This window comes from Lucilia sericata, unplaced genomic scaffold (assembly GCF_015586225.1).
Source record: "Lucilia sericata isolate MDLA Ls3-8-SP2 unplaced genomic scaffold, ASM1558622v1 Contig000756F_arrow, whole genome shotgun sequence".
Classification (NCBI taxonomy): Eukaryota; Metazoa; Arthropoda; class Insecta; order Diptera; family Calliphoridae; genus Lucilia; species Lucilia sericata.
Window position 1 is genome coordinate 170,327 of NW_023994753.1, and position 27,283 is coordinate 197,609.

General features: G+C 33.6%; 1 protein-coding gene across 7 annotated transcripts in view; it reads left to right on the plus strand.

The window, feature by feature from the left end:
• Positions 1-27,283, plus strand: part of LOC119607870 (ERC protein 2-like) — a 54,515-nt gene that overhangs the window by 24,111 nt on the left and 3,121 nt on the right. For 6 of the 7 annotated variants that reach the window (XM_037961987.1, XM_037961984.1, XM_037961986.1 and 3 more), the window contains exons 3-7: positions 7,143-7,415; positions 22,019-22,135; positions 22,273-22,446; positions 22,522-22,781; positions 23,770-24,016. In XM_037961987.1, coding sequence (XP_037817915.1) covers positions 7,283-7,415; positions 22,019-22,135; positions 22,273-22,446; positions 22,522-22,781; positions 23,770-24,016 — 931 coding nt within the window. In that variant the 5' untranslated portion in view covers positions 7,143-7,282. Of the gene's footprint in view, positions 1-7,142; positions 7,416-14,948; positions 15,125-22,018; positions 22,136-22,272; positions 22,447-22,521; positions 22,782-23,769; positions 24,017-27,283 lie in introns of those variants that run through there. The other variant, XM_037961990.1, reaches the window with a different exon arrangement.

Consider the following 27,283-nt stretch of genomic DNA (forward strand, 5'->3'; position numbering starts at 1 on the left):
TTAACCAATTCAGATCAAAATATATAAGTCTGTCACAGAATTTCATGCCGATCGAAAGTGGAATTATTACTTTGTAAAAACATTAAAAAACAAGTAAGAAATTATAGTCGGCAAGGCCGCCATATGATACCCTACATAAATTATGAGAATATGTAAAATGTGGTTTATTTCTATATATTTAAGCGATTTATAACTGATTTTCTGAAAGAGGCTATATACATATGTAATATGTATATTGAATCTTTCAGAATGTAATGTGTAGGGTCGAGTATGGACTAATCCTGGATGGAGGGATTTATGTTCATATAGGAGTTAGTTATGCAGAATCTACCACTAATTCTGGCGTTTGAAATGAAAATAACGACTCTCTGTGGTATAGAAATATAAAGAGGGAATTAGGAAGTCTTGTAGAGTTTAAGTTTTGGATTTGGCTCCTAATGGCTCCACCAGGGGCGTAATGAGGAGTTCGCAAAGTAGGACACCTTGGGTATATTAAATTTGTAAAACTTTTATATTTCTTCATTTGTGTTCCAGAGGAAATATTCGCAATTGCGAATCACGTTTTTAAAATTTTTACCCACCCTGCTCCAGTTTTTTGATAACAGCGGGTCCAAATATATAGAACATGTATAGCTGTGCTTTTAACATGTAAGAAAAGAAGGAAATGTTTATCAAATTATGGTAAAATTGATTCCTTTTTCCTCAATAACATGGATACGTGACGTATACGCATTATTTACTTCTTTCTGCCACAATTTAATCACGAGAGAGAGAAAGAGATTAGAATAGAAACAAAAAAATATGATAATTTTACAAATTGTTTACGGTTGTATGGGGGCTAATGAACCGATTTCATCAGTTTTCAAATAGTATAAATAGTAGCATTTGTACTATGTGCCAGATTTGTTTAAATTTTGATTACAAAGTTTAAATTAATGGACAGAGGGACAGAAATAGCGTAATCGATTTAGAAAATGATTATGAACCGATTGGTATATTTTAAGTTGGGTGTATGACCCATGTTTCTATGTGCTACATACATCAGCACAAACCCTTAATACCCTCCCACTATAGTGTTGTAGGATATAAACAGCATTTTTAATAAAATTTCATTTCCACTTTGAAAATTTGAAGTGGTTTCATTCCGAAAATGTTATTGTTTCCTTTTTTTGTAGAAGAAAAATTGGGAAAATGTTCAGGGAAAATTTTATTCATACCAGATTTACCACATTATGTTCCCTTTAAGTAATAACAAAGTCTTCGGCTTTTTCGATGTATTCGTCTTTCGGTCCCCCAAATATAGTCTGTAGGTGGTGTTGCCGACTCAACAGAGCATATCCCATCTGCAGGGTTGTAAACGGAGGTGATGTAACGGGGCAGCAATGGTCAGAGATTAGATAGCTCGAGTACTTGAGTAAAGTGCTTGTACATGGACCAGCACAACCATGTTCAAAAATTGCCAACTGCATGTAAGATACACAATGGGGTGTTGGTGAGTCGTCAAAGAATCGTCGTAGGTGTTCACGTAAAGCACTTCGGCATTAATACCCTTCTCAAGAAGCTGAAGGATATAAACATTTGCTAACATATCTTTGAGTAAAACATGAATAAGATTTAAAAAACCTTAAAAATTATTTCTATATCCTTTGGGGCAGCTCAACAAATATTGACCCCAGAACATACATTTTGAGAAATGGTATCTTAGAATGAACCAAACTTTCATTTTCGATGGGAACATCAGTACCTAATTTTTTCTCCATACTATCGGGGACACCCCAATTTACATACATAGTTAACTTTTTTTATTTCTATATGTTAATTTTCTCTATTCAAGTATTTATTGACTTAGCTTTTTAACTTCCGCTATTTAACATTGTACTTTAAATGAGAAACAGTTATCATTCCTAAAAAAATAAATAAAAGGTTTAATTTCTTTTACATAATACAAACGGCTGTCTTAAAACCATTAAACAAAATTACACCTGTCAACATCACTTAAATTAAACCTCAACCTAAATTATTTTTAAAATAAGTAAAAATAACAAATGAACTAAATATTTATTAGGCAGGCTCTTAAAAAGTATAATTTTCCCACATGAGTCTAATCTAAATATAAATAGGGTAAATTTTGGATCCCGAAGATAACTGGAGCCCTCAGAAAATTGATTTCAACATACATATAGACGGACGGACGGTCGAGTTAACAGACGGACATAGCTAAATCGAGTTTGATATCTTTAACGATTCAGAATATATATAATATATAGAACCAGGTTCCTTTTGCACCTAAGGTGTCAAATTTTTCTTAAATTTATCTTTTTTCATAGATATAACAAATACATAAATTTAATGAAATCTTTCATTGGCAAATTTTTCAAAATATATTATGATTTGTTTTGTGCATAGGCTTCAATAATATTTGAAGGGCAGATCTAATTTACATATGTAAATAAGATACTTACAACTACTAACATACATATTTCAAATTTGTTATACTTCAAAATATTTAATTGAACATTTGTCACACTGTACACTTGTCCCCATCCTCAAGCGATCAATGAGTTTAAAACGCCCCAACAAACTAAAAATACCCCTACAATTCATAATGAAATCAATGGGAAAAATACATATAGAGGAAACAAAAACAGGTGAAAAATTATTTTTCATAGTAAACTGGCAAATACACGCACCTACATACTAACTGGTACATTCAAATGTATAAAAAGTAATAGAAAAAAATTAAAAACTATATTCTAATCGTGAGTATCTGGCTTTCTGACTGTTTGTCTGTCTGTCTGTCGGTCCGCCCGCCAGTCTCTATCTGTCTAGATTTTTGTTGTTTCGTATATTTTGACTCATTGTGTGAGTAACATTTGTATGGTGTAACTCTATTCATTGTTTGGTATTGGTTACGGCTCAACGACATGCAATGTCGTGTCTATAGTTATCGATGATGGAATCGACTTTGTACCAATTTCCCAACACGTTATCAATTTTGCCGTATTCCTCTATGAATTCAAATATGTGAATGAAAGTGTATATCTTTAGATATTTGTATGTATGTAAATAAATAAATAATATTTGAAAATTATTTTCTATTTTTTTATTGCATGTAAAGTACAGACATATAGTAGTCAGCTAGTCAGATATCGATGTATGTGAACATATTCCATACAAAACTCTAAAAATTAAAACTTTTACTATAAATTATTATTATTTATCAAAAAAAAATATTCCTAAATGGAAATTTTAATATTTAGAAAATAGACATTACTGCACTAAATTACTATCTAGTAATGACAATAAAGTACTTCTTATAAATAACAAATAGGTAATGTTTATTATTTTAGAGAGTTTTAATAATTACCGATTCTTATCAACTAAAAACTTCACACCAGTTTGTCAGTCCGGTCCGTAATTAAATTTTTATGATATTATCACATAATATTTTTTTTTACAAGTTTTGCTTTTTTTTTAATATTAATAGAGATCGTCTGCTGTATAAAATATATAAAAAGTCTTGCTTTATCCAGTCAGTAGGGATTTCATAGAGATCGCTCTAAGAGAGATATACTAGACAAAATTTGAAAAAAGTCAAATATATTTTTCTAAAGACAATAAACTTTTCTAAAGGCTTAAGCTACACTGAATCCGAATCTGATCTTAGCATTTCCCTATTGCAGTCAACCACAACTTGATAACAATCTTTGAATGCTGCAGTTTCTGGGCATAAAAATACAGTACGAAGTCAGCTGGACTAAACAAATCTGTTTTTTTTTTTTTTTTTTTTTTTTGTAAATACTAAAGACATATTTACCCCATCTGATCTAATTTAGATCTTCATCATGTATTTATGTTAGATCGAGACACAAAAAATGGTGCTTGAGTCACACCCCTCAAAATATTCGCTGTTGTGTAATATGATATTACCCATAGGCCAGAATATAGTCTAGTCTACAGACTCTAGTCTATAGGTCAGTCGACAGTCTAGTCTATAGGCCAGACTATCGCATAGTCTATAGACCAGACAATAGTTTAGTCTATACGCCAAACTATAGTTTAGTCTATACGCCAGATAGGCCAGACTATAGTCTACTCTATGGGACAGACCATATTCTTCTCTATAAGCCAGACTATAGTCTTGTTCATAGGCCTGAATATAGTCTAGTCTATAGGCCAGACTCCAGTCTATAGGTCAGACTATAGTTTAGTCTATAGGTCAGACTATAGTCTAGTCTATAGGTCAGACTATAGTCTAGTCTATAGGCCAGACTATAATATAGTGTAAAAAAGGCCAGACTATAAATATAGTCTAATCTACAGGCCAAACTCTAGTCTATAGGTCAGACTATAGTCTAGGCTATAGGCCAGACAATAGTTTAGTCTATACGCCAAACTATAGTTTAGTTTATACGCCAGATAGGCCAGACTATAGTCTACTCCATGGGACAGACCATAGTCTGCTCTATAAGCCAGAATATAGTCTAGTCTATAGGTCAGACTATAGTCTAGTTTATAGGTCAGACTATAGTCTAGTTTATAGGTCAGACTATAGTCTAGTCTATAGGTCAGACTATATTCTAGTCTATAGGTCAGACTATATTCTAGTCTATAGGCCAGACTATTGTCTAGTCTATAGGCCAGACTATGTTCTGGCCTATAGGCCAGACTATTGTCTAGTCTAAAGGCAGACTATTGTCTAGTCTATAGGTCAGACTATATTCTAGTCTATAGGTCAGACTACTGTCTAGTATATAGGCCAGACTATAGTCTAGTCTATAGGCCAGACTATAGTCTAGTCTGTAGGCCAGACTATAGTCTAGTCTATAGGACAGTTTGTAATCCAAACAACAATAGTACACACTATTGTCTGATTAAAGTCCGAACTTTAGACTACAGTCTGATATAGAGTTCAGACATTAGTTAAACTATGTATATCCGATAGAAGATGGAATACAACTCTATATATGGGCTGGAGCTGGATATAACAATGGAATGGGTTCCGCTTATATATACCCATATATTTTTTACGCAAAATGCGTTGTTCAACTAAAACACAAATATTAAAAATTGTAGTTGTTAAATTTGTTCATCAGTCCAAGTATTCCATGCCACTTTCGATGTAAGAAAATTGATGTCAAATGTCCTCAAACACTTATCTCTCCATCCTCTCTCCCACAACCTATTTTCCTAGTGTTAACACAAAGTACTGGTCCTCTGATTAATGGGCCCATAATAAAAAAGGTATAAAACGCATTTACATTAGAGTGTCTTAAGGAACGGCCTTTTTAAGAATCTCATGTAGGAATACCTCATAAATTTCAAGTGAATTTCGGAAAGGTGACCTATAAAGCCTATCCTCTTAATATTTGTCAAATTGATTTTAGTTTCTATAAAACATTTTTATGTCAATTTGTGGATATACTGGAATTTTGATGCAATTTATTAATTTTAAAGTAATTTTCTGAGCGGAACCTTGTATGGGAAGTAGGGTCAATTGTCGGCCGATCTCCACAAAATTTGGCAGACAGATTTTAGTTAATCGAAAGCTTGTTTACGTCCAAATCCGTTGCTTTACTATCATGTTGCAGCAAGTTATATGCGTTATAGTCATTTTCTGAAGGTACCTTATATTGGGGTTACGGTAAATCTCCATAAAATTTGGCAGAGATATTTTAGTTCCCCGAAAACTTCTTTATGTCGATTTTCTTTGCTTTCCTATAATTTTCAAGCCAGTTATAGTCGTTTTCAGAGAGGAACCCTGTATGGGAAGTAGGGTCAAGTATCGGCCGATCTCCATTAAATTTGGTAGGGAGATTTTGGTTTATATAAAACTTGTTTATATTGAATTTTATTGACATACTAATGTTTTTAAACTAGCTGTTTACACTGCTTTTTGGGAGCTATGCAAAATTTGAGTTCCTTAGATTTTCCCGGACCCTATTCGGACGGATATAGCTGCATTGTCTTAGAATTTAATAAGGTCTATGACTAATATTTCGATGTGTTACAAACGGAATGACAAAAAACAATATTCCTCCTCCATCTTTTTTGATGGTGGTTATAAAAATATTATTTTTGAAAGGGGCATCAGTTTAGTACTGAGCTGATTACGGGAAAAATAACGCGGGCTGACAAAATTTGAAAAAATGAAAACCTTGAGATTCGATATATTGTGTCCTGAAGTTTGATAAATCGCAATTTTTGGCCCTTTTTAAGTTGTTGTAACAGCGCCAAGATAACTTAATTTGTAAAATCTTTTGTATATCAACTGAAAATCCATTCTGTCAGCTTTAAAATAAAGTCTTAACATTCGAACATATGTTCTTTTTTCTTCTTGTCTGGGCGCTGCTATAACGTCTCAAAAATACTGTAACAATTTTTGTTACAGTATTTTACGAATTGTTTGGCATTTGATTTGGTCCTTTTCAAATTATTTTAGAATTTATATGAACTCTATAATGCACTAAATGTAGTTTTGCGTCCAGGAAGAGTCTACTAAAAAATTTTAATATTTTTGTCGCGATAAGATCAAAATTACGGAATTTTTCATACCAATTTCGGAAATATTGAAAAGTAATTTTAACATATCTCAAAACTGTACACCCTAATATACAGACATACGTGTGAAGTAGATTAAGAACACAATCTTCTTCTATGGTCAAAGGATTTAGAATTGAAATAATTATTGATTTTAGTATGATAATTATTTTTTGAATTGTTTAGCATATAATTGATATTTAGTCATATTTTAAGCAACTAGTGAAACATTTTTTTTTTTCCTTCAAAACTTTTTCTAATCCCAATATAATCTCTTCTCAAATTTGAAAAAACACATCATCTTTACAGAGAAACTAAACTTCTAAATAATTGAAATTAAAGAAAGAAAAACTAAAAATTTAAAACATATTTAGAACCTCTCACTGAGCACATTTTATTTTAATGCACTTTAGTTTTTTCACCTCCAACCACTACCACCACCACCACCACTACTACCGTCAATCACCATTTATTGAGAGTTAATTTCTTAATTTTTATGTTAAACAATTTACATAAATGCCAAAATGTATTTAAATTAAAATATAATTCTGTTTAACTAAGTCTCTCTATCTATCTCTCTCTATTTCTTTTTGCATTTGCAGATGCTACATACACACTCACCTCCTAATCCAAAAGAATAGTTGAGTGTGTGTAAATCGAATCATTTCGAAATTGCCAGTGTTCGGTGGTCAATAGAAGAAATTCAAATTGAAATTAAACCGCGGCTTTACCGCGGCATATTATGTCACGAGACGATTACAATCCTGTAACAAGCTCTGGTGTTCGTAGCCCGGGTCGTAACAGACGACTTACGGAATTGCCAACAGTTGATCGTTCACCATCACGGGATTACGGTACACGTGGAAGTCCTTTAGGTGAATGAATATAATTTTCTTAATGTTGATGTATTTATTATATTTTGCTTAAAGTAACCAAGAAAAATGATTAAAAAAAATAATATTTAAACTACCAAATGCAATTATAGTTTAGCTATTGAATGATTTTTTCGAAAACAAAATGATTCAATGATATAACTTTAGGTTTAGTTTTAAGTATTATGTCTGTTATCGTGCAGATTGTATATATTAAATATATTTTAAATGATTTATTTGAATATATCAATGATATATACTAATGATGACGATGCACCACATTTATTAAGACAATTATTAGAAAATTTGGCTTTGAATTGGATTGAATAAAACGCTATTTTTTTATTTACTTATTTTATATATATTTTTTTAATTTGTTGTAGTTATATTATGAAATATTTAAATTGCAGCAAAGATGGTAAAACAGAAACATTTTCGAATATTTGCAATTATTATAAAGAAGAAAAGTTATTCTCAAGGCCCCGAGAGATCTTTGTGTCAAATGATTTCTCAATAAACTACTTAAGTTCAAATAGCTATAGCAAGATCTGTATTGTTTTAGTAACCCTCTAAACTTTTCCATAGAAAAGTTTTTGTACAAAGCTTCCAGATTTGTTCGTAGAAAAGTTTATACAGAAAGTCTCTACACTTGGATCTACTCAAGCTCAAATGTCTTAAAGTCGTCTGTTTTTAAATTTATTTGTAAAAAAAATGATTTCAAATTTACTTTGTGTCCTGGTCAATTAAAAACGGAACAAATTGAGTAGCATTGGTTCAATGACTTGTAACAGAATGTCCAAAACGCGTCAATCCCAGAGGTCACAATTTTAAGCATAAACTAACTGTTATACCGAAAGAATAAGACTCTGCACTAGTTCTGTAAATGGTTCCCTTCTCTCTACGCTAATTATATAGAAAAGTAGCTATAGCAACAACTGTAGTGTCTGTAGTGTCTAATGAAATAATTGCGATAATGTCAGCCTGTAGGGTACTACATGACCTCAATATTCGCAGCAACATAGGACTGTATATTACCACGAGTATAGCTTTACTTGTGTCCTATTAGGTCCCTTTGTAACGTTTGGAAAGAAACAAGATTTGGAAAGAAACAAGAAAAATAGCGATAGAGATAATAAAGATAATATTAAAAGAGTAAAGAATAAAGATGATAACGAGCCTATAGAGAAGTAGAGAACGTAGTGTGTGATTAATTACACACTGATTTCGACAATTTTAGGAATACGTTCAGGTTCAACAGTTGGCAGATCTGATAGATAAGAAAAGTATGTCGACCCTATTGCCTGATAACGGATCGATTCAAGGGCCGGGCAATTACACAGAAGATGAGTATTTGTTTCCTCCTCTTCCTCATTTTGACAGCTCCTACAAAAGTCATTGTATGGAAGACCAATGCGTCTTGCATGGTTTCCGAACTTGGAATGACCAGTAAGAATTGAAACAAAGCGTTCAGATGAATTCTGCTTAGCCCTAATATATAGGATGTTTTATGAGGATCCATATAAGGCCATAGCATAGAGAAATGCACAAGACACCTTTTGAACCTAAGTAGGCGGGATATATCGAGATTGATAGCTGTAATAACAGGTGCTAGGCAGCCTTCAAGTCGGGTCGGGCAACCTTTTTAATGAACACTATTGCAGTTGCAATGACAGGGAAAAGGAAGAAACGGTCCTCCATCATCACTGCAAATGCCCTACTCTAGCCGTTAAGATAAACCGTTTTCTTGACAGTTACTTCATATCAAACCATGATGAGATATCTGGGTCTAAGCTTAATGATATCCCGAGTCTGGATCTAGTACTATAGAATACTACATCTAACGAGTGGATTGGTCCTATCAAAACGAAGTCTCTTCGACTCTACTTGACTCTTCGCGCGCAGTGAACAAAGTCTATAGCCATTTATATAGAAAATTTTCTCTAGACATTTTCATCGAAAAGTTTTTATAGAAAGTCTTCAGACTTTTCCTTAGAACAATTTATATAAAAAGTTTCCAGACTTTTCCGTAGAAAAGTTTTTACAGAAAGTCTCTAGACTATCTGACTTAAGATTTTTTTTATAGAAAACTTGCTATAAAAAGTTTTTAGACTTTTTTAAACTCTTCCTTTTTATAAAAAACTTAAGACATTTTTATAAAAAAGTTTTATAGTATTTTATATAGAAAATTTTCTTTTCTAGTTGCTATAGAAAACTTTCTAAAGAAGGTTTTCAGCCCTTCCTCTAAAAACGTTTAAGACTTAAGACTTTTAGACCTTTCTGAAGAAAATTCTATATAGAAAGACTCTAGACATTCTAATTTTAAATTTTTCTATAACAAAAAACCTTTCTGTAGAAGATTTTTAGACTTTTCTCTACAAACTCTTTTTAGAATGTTCGTAAAAAAGTTTATACAGAAGTCTCCAGATTTTCTGATTAAGTTTTTCTGATTTTTCTATATAAAACTTTCTGAAGAAGGTTTTCAACCCTTTGTTCAAAAACTTTTTAGACTTAAGACTTTTATATGGAATGTCTTTCGTCCGATGTTCAGAAACTCAGTTTCAGTTTCGAGTTAATCTTTAACCCTGAGATGTTCACCTCGAGATAAGTTGGTTAAGTCATGAAGAAAGTGGATACCTAGCGTCTCAAACCCATATCCCCCCAGGGCCGGTAGTAACAAATATATTCTTTATTCTCTTCGCCCTAACTGAAGTCGTTTCTTGCAAGAATTATTTTTCTGACATGAAGCCAAAAGATTACACAAAGTAATTACAATTACTTGTATGTAATGTGTAATTGAGAAATAACCAATTACAATTACTTGTAATTGTAATTTAGGTATCACTAATGACAAATTACATGATAATTAAAAGGAACAAAATTCACAATTGCAAGTAATTGGAAATTCTTCAGTTACGAATTACAAGTAATTGTGATTTGCAAAACTTAAATTACAATTATAAATAATAAAAATTGGCAAAACTTCACTTACTATTAAAAGTAATTGTAATTAGTAATGCTTCAATTCCAGTTACTTCAAATGTAATTTGAACAATAACCAATTACAATTACTTGTAATTATAATTTAGGTATCATAAATTAAAAATTACATTTAATTAATTGGAAATCTTTAAATTAGAAATTACAAGTAATTGTACTTGGCAAAACTTCAACTACAATTAAAAGTAATTGTAATTGGTAAACCTTCAATTCCATTTACTTCAAATGTACCTAATTGTAATTGAAAATGTAATCATTATCCCCCAAGATTGTATGGCGGCCACATAATTCTCGCCATTACGCTGGTAGCATATCGAACATTTGTCACTGGACAGCTCAACGCCGACAAAGTCTCTTCATATGCAAGTGATTTTTGAATCCTAACTCTAGATAGGTTTCAAATTTGATATTTTCTAAATTTAAAATTAAAAAATTCAAAAAGTTTCATTTAAAATTTTTTAGTTGACTGAAAATGTAACCAAATTTGGAATATTATTTATATTATTTTCCCTATATTCCCTTTTAAAGAACATCATTGTTGCCTCAACGTCCCAGTTGACTGGCTGCCGCGCATTTAACTTTAGTGGCTCATTTACTTGCTCACAATCTTTGTGGCCTGCTGTGTTCTGACTCCATAAAAAAATTTAAATTTATTTGTCTCCATCAGCCATTCTAACAGCATTATGACAAACTAAATAAAATTGATATTTTTTTAAATCTTTGAGTATATAAAAATATGAAAAAATATTAACGTTTGCAGTTGTTTTAGCAACTGTAGCCAACAGTTGCTGCCATTAGTTTTTAGTAAAGCGTTAGAAAATATATTCATGAGAATGTAGTTTAGAATTTTCTTTAAAATGTTTAAAGTGTCAGCAGGGGCGAAAAGAATAGCTAAAATATTTGGCAGAAAAAGTAAAATAAATGATTAAATTGCATGTGCTTTTAGCACATTCGTTTGGGGAAGACAAATATAATTATTACGATTCCTTACTTATGTACAGAATAGTTATCTTATTTATGACTTCAGCGCTCTTGGATAGAGTCTCCAATAAGAATGTAAGTCTGCGAATGTACATATGTATTTCCTACATTTAATATAAAGCTTTAAACCTTAAAGTTCCAAGAACCAAATGTTTCTAATGGTTCGCTTATCACAGTACTAGAGAGTGATTAAATTTTTCTCAAAATATTCTCAATTGCTTAATGAAAAAATTCGCTCAACTATAAAAATGCACAAAAATAATTTGGTTCATATTCATGTTTTAGGATTCTCATATTGTATAACGAAACAATTGAAAGCCAAGAGAAATTGTTCGATAAAAAAATTTCTTGCAAATATTCGTAAATAATTTAAAAAATTTTTAATTTATAAAAATATTTAAAAAATACCAATCTTTGCTATGTAAATATAAAATATTTTGTATTGTAAATTATACATAAATGAAAAAGAGTTAATTTTTATGATGAATATTCAATTACAAAGAAAAGAGTTCATTTGCAATTGTTTATTAATACTTAATGTATATTTAAAGATGATCGAGCTATATCGTAGTACCCCCACGATTTATTAAGTACTACTTTCTATTACAAACTTTCATAAGTAGTTCATACTTTAGTCAATGGATTGCTCTATAAACTTGTTTATAGACTAGTATGAAGATATGTTCACAGTCTAGTCTACGGATTAGTCCATAGAATCTTCAATCCATAGTATAGTCCAGGGAATAGTATACTAGGACATCTAGCCAATAGACTATAATAGACAAACCAATAGATTAGTCCATATAACACCGTGCAACAGTCATTTTCACACTTGAAAAAATCTATGTGTATATGGTAACTGTGGACAATTAGTATTAACTTTGTGTACTCAGTTTTTCAAAATCAGCTCTTAAGCCTCTGTAAAGGACCTTAATATTTAAAGGACATACGATTTCAAAAGATGGAATTCCAATCTTATATAAAAATATGGTATAAATATCAAATGAAGCTGAGAACCTCTTCTTCAAAATAATATTATTTATTTCAATTCATCAAAAAAAAGAAATGGAAGGTCGAAAATGAGACCTTTTTTAATTTTATTTATTTTCCAATTTTTTGTTTAAGTGAGTCAAATAAATAATATAGATAGAATGTACAGATTTCCAGCTTTCATTTGATACCAATATTAGCATCATAAAACACATATAAATAATTAAAATATCCGTGTGAAATTGTAAATCCTTTCAACTTTGAAGTCCTTTTATAAGGACTTAGAGCTGATTATAAAAATCGGAGTACGCAGAATTGCTCTAAATGGACTCTAGTTTCATATGTATATCGACTTTTCTATGTGTGAAAGATTTTTTTCAAAATTGTTACAGGGTGTAATAACTATTAAGAAGATTAGTTCATCTACTTGTACACTAGTCCATAAAATAGTCCACAGACCAGAATTACTGTTATTTAGACTAGACTATTCCGTAGACTAGTCAGCACATAGACAAATCAATAGAATAGCCAATAGACTAGTACGATGAATAGTTCAGTCTTTACACTAATTCATAGAATAGTCAGTCCACTAGTTAATAGACTAGACCATTAGGTAGATAATAGATTTGTGCACAGACAAGTCAATAGACCAGACAATAGATTAGTCCATAGACTATTACGATGATTTAAATATTCGCTTGACTATTTGCTAGACATTAAATAGAGCCGATGGACCCGGTTTTTACAAGAGAACAATAGATTAGTGCATAGACTAGTACTAAGATTAGCTCTAGTCTATAGACTAGGTTTTCGATTATTATATAGAATAGTCAATCGATTATTATGTGGATTAGTCAATAGACAAGTTAATAGACCAGTCAATAGTTTAGTTCATAGACTAGTACGAATTTGGACCACAGATTAGATCAAAAATTCGGTCGAGTATTTGCTAGACTTTAAATAGAATCGTAAGGACCCCGTTTTTACAAGAGGACATATACAAGTCGATAGATTAGTCTATAGACAAAACCCTAGACTAATATATAGAATAGTCAATCGACTAGTCCATAGAATAGTGAATCGACTAGTCTGTGGATTAGTCAATAGATTAGTCCACAAACTAGATTTCAATCGACTAGTAAACAGACTACTCAATCGATTCTCTAGTTATTGCATAGACAAGTCAATAAATGAGCCTGTGAATTGCTAGTCTGTAGAGTGGTCAATAAACTTGTCATAACATAGTGAATAAGTTAGTCAATAGAATACTCCCTAAAGTAGAGCACATAATAGTCGGTAAATTAGTCAATATCCTACATTTATAAATAGCATAACCGTGGATTAGTACATAGATTAGATAATAGACTAGCCCTTAGACCTGCCCATGGACTAGGTCATAGATTTGCATCTCTACAGTTTAGTCAGTAAACTAATCAAGAGTTCAAAAACCGAAAATTAATTTAGTACCATTTTACGAAATTTTCAACAAACGGATAACTAGTAAGAAAGTATAGGGCATGGCCGTCCATACACCAAGAGAGATATTAGTATATCTGGCATAATTATTGGCTTCAAAGCCCAATTTAGGGGTCTGCTTTTATGGGAGCTAGGTGAAATAATGGACTGATATCAATCAAAATCAATGGGGTTTGTCCTTGGGTCAAAAGTAATATATGTATTAAATTTCATAGAACTATCTTAAAAATTGCGTGGACAGACAGACAGACGGATGGACGGACATGGCTTAATCAAATCAGAAAATGACTCTAAGCCGATTTGTATACTTTAAGGTGCGTAGGACCATTAATTCTATGCATTACAAACATCAGCATAAATCTAAACTAAAGTGGTGTGGGGTATAACAATTGCCAAACCATTCTCCGATTTTTTAATATAAAAAAAACATGCAACATAATCAATTTCTCACGACCAATTGCAACTGAATACCAGAATTAAATTTATAATAAATTCCTAATATAAATATTAACTCTTTTTTTAAATTTTGCTTAATAAACAAGTGCAAAACGGGAATATATGGAATTGGCAAAAAAATAATAAAAGCTAAATTTTGATTTTAATATTCATAACAATGAATGCACGAAAACAGTCAATATTTTTATTTGTATAATTTTTTAAATAAGAGGAAACATGCATTAAGGCTGCAATTTTTTTTATAATTTTGTGAAAAATTAAAACTAACTAAAATAATTTTAATTTTAAGAGAGCAAATTAACAAATTTATCCTAAACTAATTTTATTATCTTACATCACGCATGCGCATGAAACATTCTTCTTTTTGTTGCTTTTTTAATAAAAAAAATTTTTCATTTTTTATTATTTTTTGTAACATTTTTTACACATTTTTATTTGAAAAAAAAAACAATTAAAAATAAACACAAACTAACATCACTTTGAACCAAAAAAAAAAACAAAAATGAAATAAACTCACACTCACCTGCTGAAAAACACTTGACACAAAATGACAAAATCACTGTCAAATGTTTTTGCTACAACAAAAAAAAAAAAACTACAACAATAAATGTGTAACATAACATAAAACACCTCTAGATCTATAGTTACAAAATTCTAGCAGCAACAGAAGCAGCAGCAGCAGCAATAGCAGCTATAACAGCAACAAACACTAGTAGTTGTTAGTTGATTCACCTTTCTAGGTGAATACTCATCGTGTGCTTTTCATTTGACAAGTTAACATTTTAAAAGCCTCAAACTGGATTGCAATTATGGTACAAAAAAAAACAATAATAATAATAACAATATGTTACAAAAAAATGGTCACACAACAACAATCTGCACTGCTTTTAATTCATTATTATTTTATGAGTTTAATTGCAATATGTACTCACTCACTAATTCACCATTTGTCGGTTTCATTTTCAAAACAGAATTTTCTAGTATTGTAATATGTTACGTAATTTAATTTATATTACAATGAATATGTGTGGACTGCATTTTCAAAGTTTCAGATGTTCTACGAATTCTATATCAAAATCAGTTTATGAGTTTTCCATATAATTTTCTTTACTCTGTTCATCAATTTTCAAAGCCCGAATTACGGAAATAATTCCGAAATTTAAATGTTAGAATTGTGTTTTAAGGACATCTGACTCACTCACTCTAAAATAATCTAATGGAAGGCAGTCGAAATATAAGGCCTAGATTCCTAATAAGTCTCCCCAGTGCCGATCAAGATCAGATTTAATACACTTCCGTATGCTGGGAGAATACCGAAAAACATCCATCATTAACCAGGCTATCAGCTCGATGTATTGTTGATTAGAATGACTCTTATGACTATTTATCTATTATAGTGTCGACATAAGTCCCTTATATTTTCTTTACAATCAATAACTAGCACAGATAAAGATGGAGTTGGTTTTTCACTGAATGAATTTCCTTCTGAATATTAAGTCCGCATAAGTTGTAGTGCAACACATTGGCCTTATTTAACGGCGGTACTTTTACAACCATAGGGTGTGCTCGTTAGACGACTCATTGGTTCTGCTGGTCTATGTACTAGCACTTTGTTCAAGTACTCGAGCTATCTAATTTCTGACCATTGCTGCCCATAACTACCAAGACGCAAAAATATCACTTCCTTTTACAACCACGCAGATGGAATGTTTTCTGTTTATTCGGCAACAGCATCTACAGACACAATTGGTAGACTGAAATGCGAATCCCTCAAACCGATCGAGAACTTGTTCTTACTCACAGAAAACACACTGTCGTAAATCTGGTACGAACACAGTAAACCCTGAACATACCTGTACAGAAAGGAAAAATCAATGGTATCACTTGTATAAGATACCTTACATCCATCACCCTTCAACCCAGCACACTTCTCATTCATCCGTCATACGGATGGGTAAGGGCCTCATACTTGGCACCAACTCATTGTCAAAGCTCTGCCTGGGTTAATGTCGAAGTGCTTTACGTGAACACCTGCCGTGTTGGCCTATTACACGGTGGTCTTTTTCAAACACTGGGTGAGCTATTGTGACGACTCACCACCGCCCCATTGTGCTTCTTACTCACAGGTGGCAATTTACGTATATGGAATTTCCAGTCCAGTATACGTGCACTTTGCTCGAGTACTTAATCTATCTAGTGCCACAGTCACTCCCTGTGGGGTATCTGTTGTCATTCGACAACAGCACCGAACTTATTCCGAAATATAGATTTCACCATGCATAAATCTTTTAATCGCAACTTACTCTTTTCGCGAATTTGGGTTTAAACCACAGCCACTACGTGGATCCCGAAGGAACCTCAACCAACTGAACAGCCAGGACAAGTCCTGCGGGTAACTAGTCACCCGTTGTACGATATTATGTGGTTCCCTGGTTAGATCCCATGTAAAATCATTCCAAGGACTGGCCGAGGAGTTAAATGACGGGACTATGGCAGACTCACTCACCCGCCAGAAGACAGAACAGCAATGCTCTCCAGAATTGGGAATGTGTCTATTAAAAATATTGCTATTCCTATGCCTGATAAGGACACCGCAGTGCCATCTACAGTACTCACTGCATTAATAGCCACTTCAGGCTATCCGGAGGAGTCAAATCCAAAGAGCGAGGAGGTGACCACCAACTCGCTGGAAGACAGTTTAATGGATGACCATGATTGAGGTTATCCAAATAAACCTCCATCGGAGCGAGACAGCTACCAACGCTCTGATGGCTAAAATCAACACAGGTAAAATACATATAGCTTTAATCCAGGAACCTTGGACGATTCGCAACAAGGTTTCTGGATTAAATCACGTAAATTTCCAACTTTTCTACGCTGATACAGGATCTCGCCCGAGAACATGTATCTTATGTCACAAGAACTTATGTTTTCTCCTCTCAACAGGATTATCAACATCGGATGCAACGGTGCTGAAGCAAGGTCGTGGCAACATATTCCTTGCATCTATTTACCTGCCTTTCGATTCTCCGACACTACCACCAACGTCGGATCTGATGAAACTGGTTGAAGAGGCACAAAGGAAAAATAAGAAAATTGTAATAGGTTGTGATGCCAACTCGCATCATGTAGCTTGGGGTAGTACAAACACCAATCGCAGGGGACAAGCCCTCATGGATTTCTTTAATACTAAAGACTTGATAACATTGAACTTAGGTAATAAAGCTACCTTCGTCAATAGAATCAGAGAAGAAGTATTAGATATAACTATATGTTCAGAAGAGCTTATAAACGAAATTCAGGATTGGAGAGTTTCGGACGAGCACTCCTTTTCTGATCATCGGTACATAAGATTCAAAATACTAAGGCCACCACCAAAGCCGATAAAGTTTCGGAATAAGTCTAAAACTAATTGGACAATGTTCGGGACCTTACTAAAGAACCGTTTAGGTCAGGACACTTTTCAATGTCGAAATAAAGAGGATATAGATGCCAAAGTGGAAACGTTCACAAGTGCCCTGGTTGAATCGTTCGAGGACAGCTGCCCTCTGCGAGAGCGGAGATCTGCCCAGGAAAAACCCTGGGTAACTGGGGAGATCCGGAACCTTGGGAAGACTCTTCGCAAACTATTTAACCGGGCACGGCGTAAAAAGACCGCAGTATACTGGGATGAGTATCGTAATAAACTTGGTGAATATAAGAAAATCGTTCGAAAAGCCAAACGAGGCTCCTGGAAACTTTTCTGTGAACAGGTAGATAGCGTAAATGACGTATCGAAGATAAAAAAATTCCTATCCAAAACTCATGTCCAACCGGAATCTATGATCGATGACACGGGCAGGAGGCTTGAGGATATGGAGGAGACAATGAAACTCCTAATGGATTCTCATTTCCCACCCGGTATATCGAATAACATAGATGAACCGATATTGGAGGAAGGGGAGGGTAACACGGAAATAGTTATTACAACTGACATGGTTAAAGGGGCAATCAAGAGCTTTGCTCCCTATAAAGCTGCAGGGCCGGATGGAATTTTCCCGGCACTTTTGCAGATGGAGGCGGGACTGGTTTCCGTACATCTGTCACAGATATTCACTGCATGCTTAAAATTGGCATATACCCCAGTTAAATGGCAGGATGCAAGGGTAATATTTATACCCAAACCAGGGAAACCTAGCTATGCGACACCTAAGTCCTATCGACCGATAAGTCTTACGTCCTTCCTACTTAAAACCTTGGAACGGATAGTCGATAGCATGGTTAAAAGCAGCATACCATACAATGACCTTAAATATAAGCAGCATGCTTATGTAAAGGGACGATCGGTGGAAACCGCTTTAAATGAAGTTGTCCACTACATAGGTGAATCTTTCGATAGCAAACTGTATACACTGGCAGTATGCATTGACATCGAAGGCGCTTTCAATAACGTGCACACTGATACCCTTATCCAATCCCTAGACCAGTTTTATGTTGACCGGGTGCTCCGTAACTGGATCAACTACATGCTAAGGAACAGATGGATAAGCTGCGAGATGTACGATATAACTATAAGGAAAAAGGTATTTCGAGGTATACCACAGGGTGGCATTTTGTCACCTTTACTCTGGGTCACCACGATTAATAGCCTCCTAAGGACCCTAACCGAGAAAGGACTTAGACCTGTCTGCTATGCAGACGATGTCGTAATACTTTTAAAGGGAAAGGATCCAAATTACTTGTGTAGAAGAGCTGAGGAGGCTCTGAATACGGCCTTGAGCTGGGCTCAACCGAGAGGCCTCAATGTTAACCCGGCGAAGACGGAAATCTGTCTTTTCACAAGAAAGACAAAAATTTCTACATATACTGAACCTTGCTTCTTGGGCAAGAAGATACCGGTGACAGACAAAGTTAAGTACTTAGGTGTAATACTTGACCGGAAATTAAAATGGAGACACCACATAGAGGATAGGATCAACAAGGCACATCGGTGCTGGGCGATATGTAGGAGAACCATAGGCATGAAATGGGGTCTTAGTCCTACTATGACAAATTGGCTTTATAAAAGTGTAATTAGACCAATTCTAGCTTATGCTTCAATAATCTGGTGGACTGCTTTGGACAAAAAGTGTAATATCAAATTACTACAGGGAGTTCAGCGTACATGCTGCTTGGGTATAAGTGGTGCCATGTGTACTACTTCAACCAAGGCTCTGGAAACGTTGCTAGATATTCCACCCATTGAAACATATATAAGATATGAGGCGGCGCTTACAGCCGAACGGCTCTTTACTTTAGGCGAACTGGCCAGAAACGGTTATAGGACACGTCATCAATGTATACTGGACACATTGGAAGGTTATACACATTCATCGGACGTGCCTGATCGCATACCAGACACTGAATATGTCGGAAACTTTGAAACGCTAATCCCAGATAGAATGTCTTGGTCAAGCGGAACATTAGAGCAAATACCAGTAGGAATCCGTTGCTACACGGATGGCTCTAAATTAGGGGACAAAGTGGGTCTGGGGTTCTATATTGAAGACCCAGAAACAGAAATATACCACCGTTTACCTAATCATAACACAAGCTTCCAGGCAGAAGTACGAGCAATAACGGAATGTGTAAATTGGATTAGAATAAATATGGCGCCCACAGGGCTTAATATATTTACCGACAGCCAGAAGGCAATTTGTGCGATATCAGGTGATAGAATTAAATCTAAGACCGTATTGGATTGTAAGAAAGCTTTAACTGAATACTCTCCCAGAGGTAAGGTTCACATCATATGGGTACCAGGCCACTCGGGAGTAATCGGCAACGAAAGGGCGAATGTAATAGCTTTAAAGGGAAGGGAGCTCGATGTAGTTAACCTGACAAACGCAAAACCATTCGACGCAACAAAAGCTGAATTAAAAATATGGATGAGAGAATCCCATAAGGCCTCTTGGAATAATGAAACGGTGGGTAGAACCACAAAGATTCTATGGGGTGACCCTGATGAGAGCAAGACGAGAAATCTTCTCAAAATGAGCAAGTCTGAGGTTAGTATGATGGTACGTATTCTCAGTGGACACACAGGATTACGAGCACATCTATACAAAATTGGACGTGCGAATTCAGACGAATGTAGAGCATGTGGAGAGGACAGTGAAACTCTGGAGCACTTTCTTTGCCATTGTCAGGCATTCGTCGAAGTTAGATCCAAGTATCTTGGAAGTGATGTTATTCCGGAAATAACATTCTTAACCAACACCGATTGGAAGATTCTTAGGAATTACGTCCAGGAAACTGAGTTTCTGAACATTCAGTAAACAATTTTTTTTTTTTTTTTTTTTTTTTTTTTTTTTCTTGAATTGGAGCGCACAACAGGCCCGATAGTGGCCTAGGTGTATTTCTTCGGATTTGATGTAGTATACATCCTCCTATCAACCTAACCTAACCTAACCTATGGCAGACTAGAGGTATTAGTAGCACCTACCAAGATGATTGCACTACACCAAGATGAGGGTCTTTCATCAAGGAAACATGCCCAGAAGGGAGCTCTTCGGTATCAGTCTTTTGACCAACATTCTCTTCCCGCGACTGTGGGTTTAAACCACGCCGATTTGACCTCTCCAATTACCAAAACAAGAAGAAGACAGAAACTTTGACCTGTGTCCCAGATTATAAGTCTCGATGATTCGATACCATCTCAAATTATTCTTAGGAAAAACTATGGATACATTTGACACCACCAATTTATATTCCAGACAGACTCGACGTATTGGTAGTACGTCTTTTTCCCCGGATTGCAAGATCATCTTGGTAATATGTTAAGAAAACTTGATCTGTATTTCTTTATCACCATGAGTAATTAGTCCAATGTTCCTATTTGAAACCGAGTTCCATAAGGTACATTCAGGTTTAGATCCTTTGTTCCAACAAGCTGGATATGTACAAATTCCAATTTAAGATGCTAGTATTAGACTTCTTCACTTAACTTAATTGTCGAGCCCTTTCAAATCATTCGAAATGGTTTGAAATGTTACAAGTATACATCATTGATTCCGATCACAGATATAACCAGATTATCCCCACTAAATATTGTCCATACGATTCCCGACCTTCCACATACATATGTACTTAAGTCAGTGTTAAAGACTCATGATATTAAGTACTTTATATCATATTAAAGACTGATGAAACGAATTTTCTGTATAATATATTTTCTATAACATCATGTAGCAGACATGGGTCTAAGTGGATATCGGTTTCGTAATAAAGAGTCCCTAAGAGGTGTCAATTGCAAAAACCGGAACCATTTTAAAATGACAACTTTCTAAGAACCAATCACAATATAATTTATATAAAATATTGTAAAATATGCCTCAGTGAGTACATATAGTACATCGGTATTCTAAAAGGATTTACAGTGTTAAACATTTTAATGCACAATCACACACCACTAAACACTCACTACTTAAACACACACACACACCATCACCACTTATAATTTGTATTTTAAGTTTTTGTAAATTTATTTATTGAAATTATAAGTTTCACTTATTTTTAAGTTGATTTCTGTTTTTTTGTTTTGTTTTACTATTTGAAAGCATTCAATTTAAAACGCTACTAGCAATTCCAAAATACAAAAATCCCCCTGCACTGTTTTATTCAAAAATACCCAAGCCGATCAACCCATCATCCTCATAATATCATCACCATAATTGTATGAATTTCAGCAATGGGCAGTCCATACTACAGAGACATGGATGAGCCAACAAGTCCCGCGGGGGCGGGACATCATAGGAGTCGTAGTGCCAGTAGACCAGTAATGTCACATGGACTTGACTATCCAAGTAAGTTAATATTAAAAAAAGTACTTAGTATTTGATAAATATTTTATTTAAAGATATTTAGGATAACTGCTTCCGAGTTTTTCAAAACTTTTCTGATTTATAGTTTAAAACTAAAATTTTATTTTATTTTTGTTTAGGAGCCCCTAGATATCAATCATTGGATAGAGGTGGATTAGTAGATCATCATGATCGTGAATTCATACCCATACGTGAACCACGTGATCGTTCCCGTGATAGATCCCTCGAAAGAGGCCTTTATTTGGAGGATGAATTGTATGGACGTTCAGCTAGACAGAGTCCAAATCCTTTAGGTAACACAAACGCACACATACTTTCTTAATAAGTTTCTTTAAAAATCTCTAATATCGATTATAATTTATTTGCAGGTTTTAATACCGGTATGCCTACAGTGGATCGTGGTTATCATCTGGGCGATTTGCAACATCAGAATACAGATTTACAACGGGAATTGGCACAACTTAAACGTGAACTCGAGTTGACAAATCAAAAACTTGGCAGTTCCATGCACAGCATTAAGACATTCTGGTCGCCAGAACTGAAGAAAGAGCGAGCGCTGCGCAAGGAGGAGAGCGCTAAATATAGTTTAATCAATGATCAATTGAAACTATTAAGCACTGAAAATCAAGTGAGTATTTTTCGTATTGTACATAGAATCAAACTGGCATTCTGATTAGAAACAAAGTCAAATTATAGTGGCAAGACATAAAGTCTGGGGCTAAGTTCGGGCATTCGAATTTTATATAATAAAAGAGTAATGTTTGTAAGTTTAGGTATTGGCAGGTGGCCATGAACAGCATTACTTGGATCCAAGTTGATCCCTTTGTAAGAGCAAATCAAGAGAAGAGAAAAATAGAGATAGCCGAAGGAGAGATAGAAGAGATATAAGGAGAGATAGAAGAGATATAAGGAGATAGGTAAATCAACAGTCTTGGCATATTCTGATGATCACGTTCAGAGTTTTGAGAATTTTAAGTTCCAGCCAATTTTGACAAATTTAAGAATGCAACAAATCATTCTAATGAAACATTCGATAGATCCGATCATTGAAGAAGGTCGTGCATACAATTCGGTTTCGACCCATTGCTATGACTAGGCAGTTACAGAGGAGATGGACTACTGTTTCATCTTCATCCTCATTGTGATAACTTCTACTAGCATGGTTACCAAATTTACAGTGACCGCTAATGGCCGATACCAGATGTTTGTTAGTAATCGATTAACTCTGGACCTATGGAAGCTAATGAGACAAAATTTCAAATATGTTTTCCAGGGATCATAAGAATGTTTCCGTATAGTATATAATTTGTCCGATTGATGGCAAGAATTTGTCCTTTGAATGCCAGAATTTGATCGCTTTTGTATGCCAGAATTTGACCCCTGAGCTTTTGAGACCCTAGATCTCTGCTTTCGTGTAGTATGTTTGATTTGGAAACAAACCTGGAATTCTATTACGCCTGTGCGACTGTGAGATATCGGCAAAGAGCTTATTATTTTTTTTAATAATTTTATATGTAATCTTTCTTACATATGTTCAAGCTAATGAACTGTCTGTAGAAAAAAAATCTTGTTACAACATTTTGTATTCTTTTATTTTCTCTTTACACCAACTTTAGAAACAAGCCATGCTGGTGCGTCAATTAGAGGAAGAACTACGTGCACGTATGCGTCAGCCAAATATAGAGATGCAACAGCAAATTGAAGCTGTTTATGCTGAGAATGATCATTTGCAACGTGAAATTAGCATTTTACGCGAGACAATTAAAGATTTAGAATGTCGTGTCGAAACACAAAAACAAACTTTGATTGCACGCGATGAAAGTATTAAGAAATTATTGGAAATGTTGCAGGCCAAAGGCATGGGTAAGTAGTGGGTTTACTTTTACTCTGTGTTATTTTTATATTCAATGTTGCTATCAATTCAGTTGTACTAACAAACTAAGAAACACTCAAGTGTACACATGTATTTATTTATTCATTTGAACATAAATATTTAAATTGTTTGTGCATAAATAAAATTGAGGTTACAAATGTTTACATAAGTTTAAAATTATTGAAAAAATATCTACATAAATGTACTACATAGGTGTAGCCAATAGACATGAGAATGTAATACAGATGTTGTATACCAAGACTTTTAACAGGATAAAAAAAGATTCAATTGAAATTTAGTAAGGTAAAAGATTTATTAATAACATATAAATGCTATATTTAATCTTTTTAACATGAATTTTACACTGAAAGAAAGAGTAATATTTCTTATATACATAGTTTATTTTATAACATACAACCAAATATGCTACCAGATCATAAAAAAATATTTTTATTTTTTAACAAAGTATAATGAAGTTTTCAACGTTTTTTAAAAAGAATTGTAAAAAGCTCAAATATTCCGAGAATGGCATTTTGCACAATTTTACTAGTTCAGTTCTAGTTCTAGTTAGTTCAGTTCTAGTTCAGTTCTAGTTCAGTTCTAGTTCAGTTCTAGTTCAGTTCTAGTTCAGTTCTAGTTCAGTTCTAGTTCAGTTCTAGTTCAGTTCTAGTTCAGTTCTAGTTCAGTTCTAGTTCAGTTCTAGTTCAGTTCTAGTTCAGTTCTAGTTCAGTTCTAGTTCAGTTCTAGTTCAGTTCTAGTTCAGTTCTAGTTCAGTTCTAGTTCAGTTCTAGTTCAGTTCTAGTTCAGTTCTAGTTCAGTTCTAGTTCAGTTCTAGTTCAGTTCTAGTTCAGTTCTAGTTCAGTTCTAGTTCAGTTCTAGTCAGTTCTAGTTCAGTTCTAGTTCAGTTCTAGTTCAGTTCTAGTTCAGTTCTAGTTCAGTTCAGTTCTAGTTCAGTTCTAGTTCAGTTCTAGTTCAGTTCTAGTTCAGTTCTAGTTCAGTTCTAGTTCAGTTCTAGTTCAGTTCTAGTTCAGTTCTAGTTCAGTTCTAGTTCAGTTCTAGTTCAGTTCTAGTTCAGTTCTAGTTCAGTTCTAGTTCAGTTCTAGTTCAGTTCTAGTTCAGTTCTAGTTCAGTTCTAGTTCAGTTCTAGTTCAGTTTTAGTTCAGTTCTAGTTCAGTTCTAGTTCAGTTCTAGTTCAGTTCTAGTTCAGTTCTATTTCAGTTCTAGTTCAGTTCTAGTTCAGTTCTAGTTCAGTTCTATTTCAGTTCTAGTTCAGTTCTAGTTCAGTTCTAGTTCAGTTCTAGTTCAGTTCTAGTTCAGTTCTAGTTCAGTTCTAGTTCAGTTCTAGTTCAGTTCTAGTTCAGTTCTAGTTCAGTTCTAGTTCAATTCTAGTTCAGTTCTAGTTCAGTTCTAGTTCAATTCTAGTTCAGTTCTAGTTCAGTTCTAGTTCAGTTCTAGTTCAATTCTAGTTCAGTTCTAGTTCAGTTCCAGTTCAGTTCTAGTTCAGTTCTAGATCAGTTCAATTTCAGTAATATGAATATATTTCTTTCAGTCAAGGCTATGGGTCATTTAGAGGTTGACTAAAAACAAACTGTGCCGTTATCCCGTTTAGGAATTGGCTTATAGTTATAACTAATACATGAAAGAAGAAACTATGACGCCGATGCTTATTTATTTATAGGCATCGGCGTCCAACATCCCTCGGCGAACTATTGGATCAGTAAGAATTGTGTAGGGGACAACCTGGCCATCATGTAGTGAATTGTGCTTTTTACCAGTAGATCAAAAAAAAAAAAAAAAAATTGTTCTGTCACATGAGGTATTAAGTGAGGATGTTTATATAGCTTAATGAAAATTGGCATAAAGACCTTTCCTTGAAGTCCCCAATAAGGAGTTAAAGTCCCCATTAATCACTTGTGAACAAATTGGCTGTCAAAGATCACATTATTTAAATTTTTCCTATAATTTTATTAGATAACTAGCATACCCTGGGTGCTTCGCTACCCTAACACTACCTAAATACAAACAAAATTTTGTTTTCTTTTACAGAAAATTAAAATTCATTCAAAAATTGTTTAATGTTTCAGTTTTTACGTACAATATCTCATGAATAAATTCGCATTCAGGAAGAAGCTTGTATTTTTAGTTTCATTCGTTTAGCTTCCTCATTATAAAAAATTTCGAAATTACTATTTGAAAAAAAGTACAATAAAATATCTCTTATTTAATCAAATATTTTATGTTTCTGTGTTCAATATTATAAACAATTCAAAATATATAATTTGATGAATAAAAAAGTACCAAAAGTCCCTTTCAGTAGATTCTCATTCACTATATTCCCTACATTTTAAATTTTATATTTCTATGTTCAATATCGTAAAAATATGAAAAAGTACAATCGCAAAAATGAAAAAGTACAAAAATCCTGCTCAATAAATTCTCATTTAATAAGTACCGTGTGTCATGTGTTCGAGTTAATCATTATAGAGACTCCAAAAGGTACCATTTGAAGAATGGAAAAGTAGTTCCCACTTACAGAATATTATTCAGTCAAGACCATGTATATCAAAATTTAAGTTCCCAGGTTTAATATTTTAGAAAATTCAAAAAGTACCATTTATGAAATAAAAAGTACTAAAAAGTTCTCTCTTAAAGTGTCTTATTCAATGAGGACCGTGTATGTTTAATAATCATGTATTTGGAATTCATATTATAGAACATACAAAGAGTATCATTTCAAGAAAGAAGAAAAGTACCAAAAGTGGAACAAATTCTACCTTAGTGGAAAGTACTAATAAGAAAAGTACAATTTTTCACCTTTTTGCATAGAAATATGCTTTACAAAATGTTCCGTATTTAAATCTATATATCCCAGATAAAACTCAAACGATTCAAATCTGCATTTATTTGTCCCAGAAAAAATGTGCTTTCAAAAAGTACAAAACAATTTACTCGAATTTGATCCTATATAGGCTTTAGTACTTGAATTCCAAAATAATATACCAATAGCTTATTTTGTGTGAGTAAATAAAATACTTTTTCAAATTTTATAAAAATTGGCTCAATGAGTTTGAATAAAATTAAATTTCCCGTTTTTCCCCTTTTGGAACTTTTTTCCCCAGTAAAATAGCAAACATTTTGTTTCAGAAAATATTACAGAATTAGTCCGTAATTTAATAGGAATACTTCAATAAATCGAAAAAGTTTTCTTAATGTGCTAAAAAAAAAGTACCAAAAATACAGTTTTATCCTTTTTACAC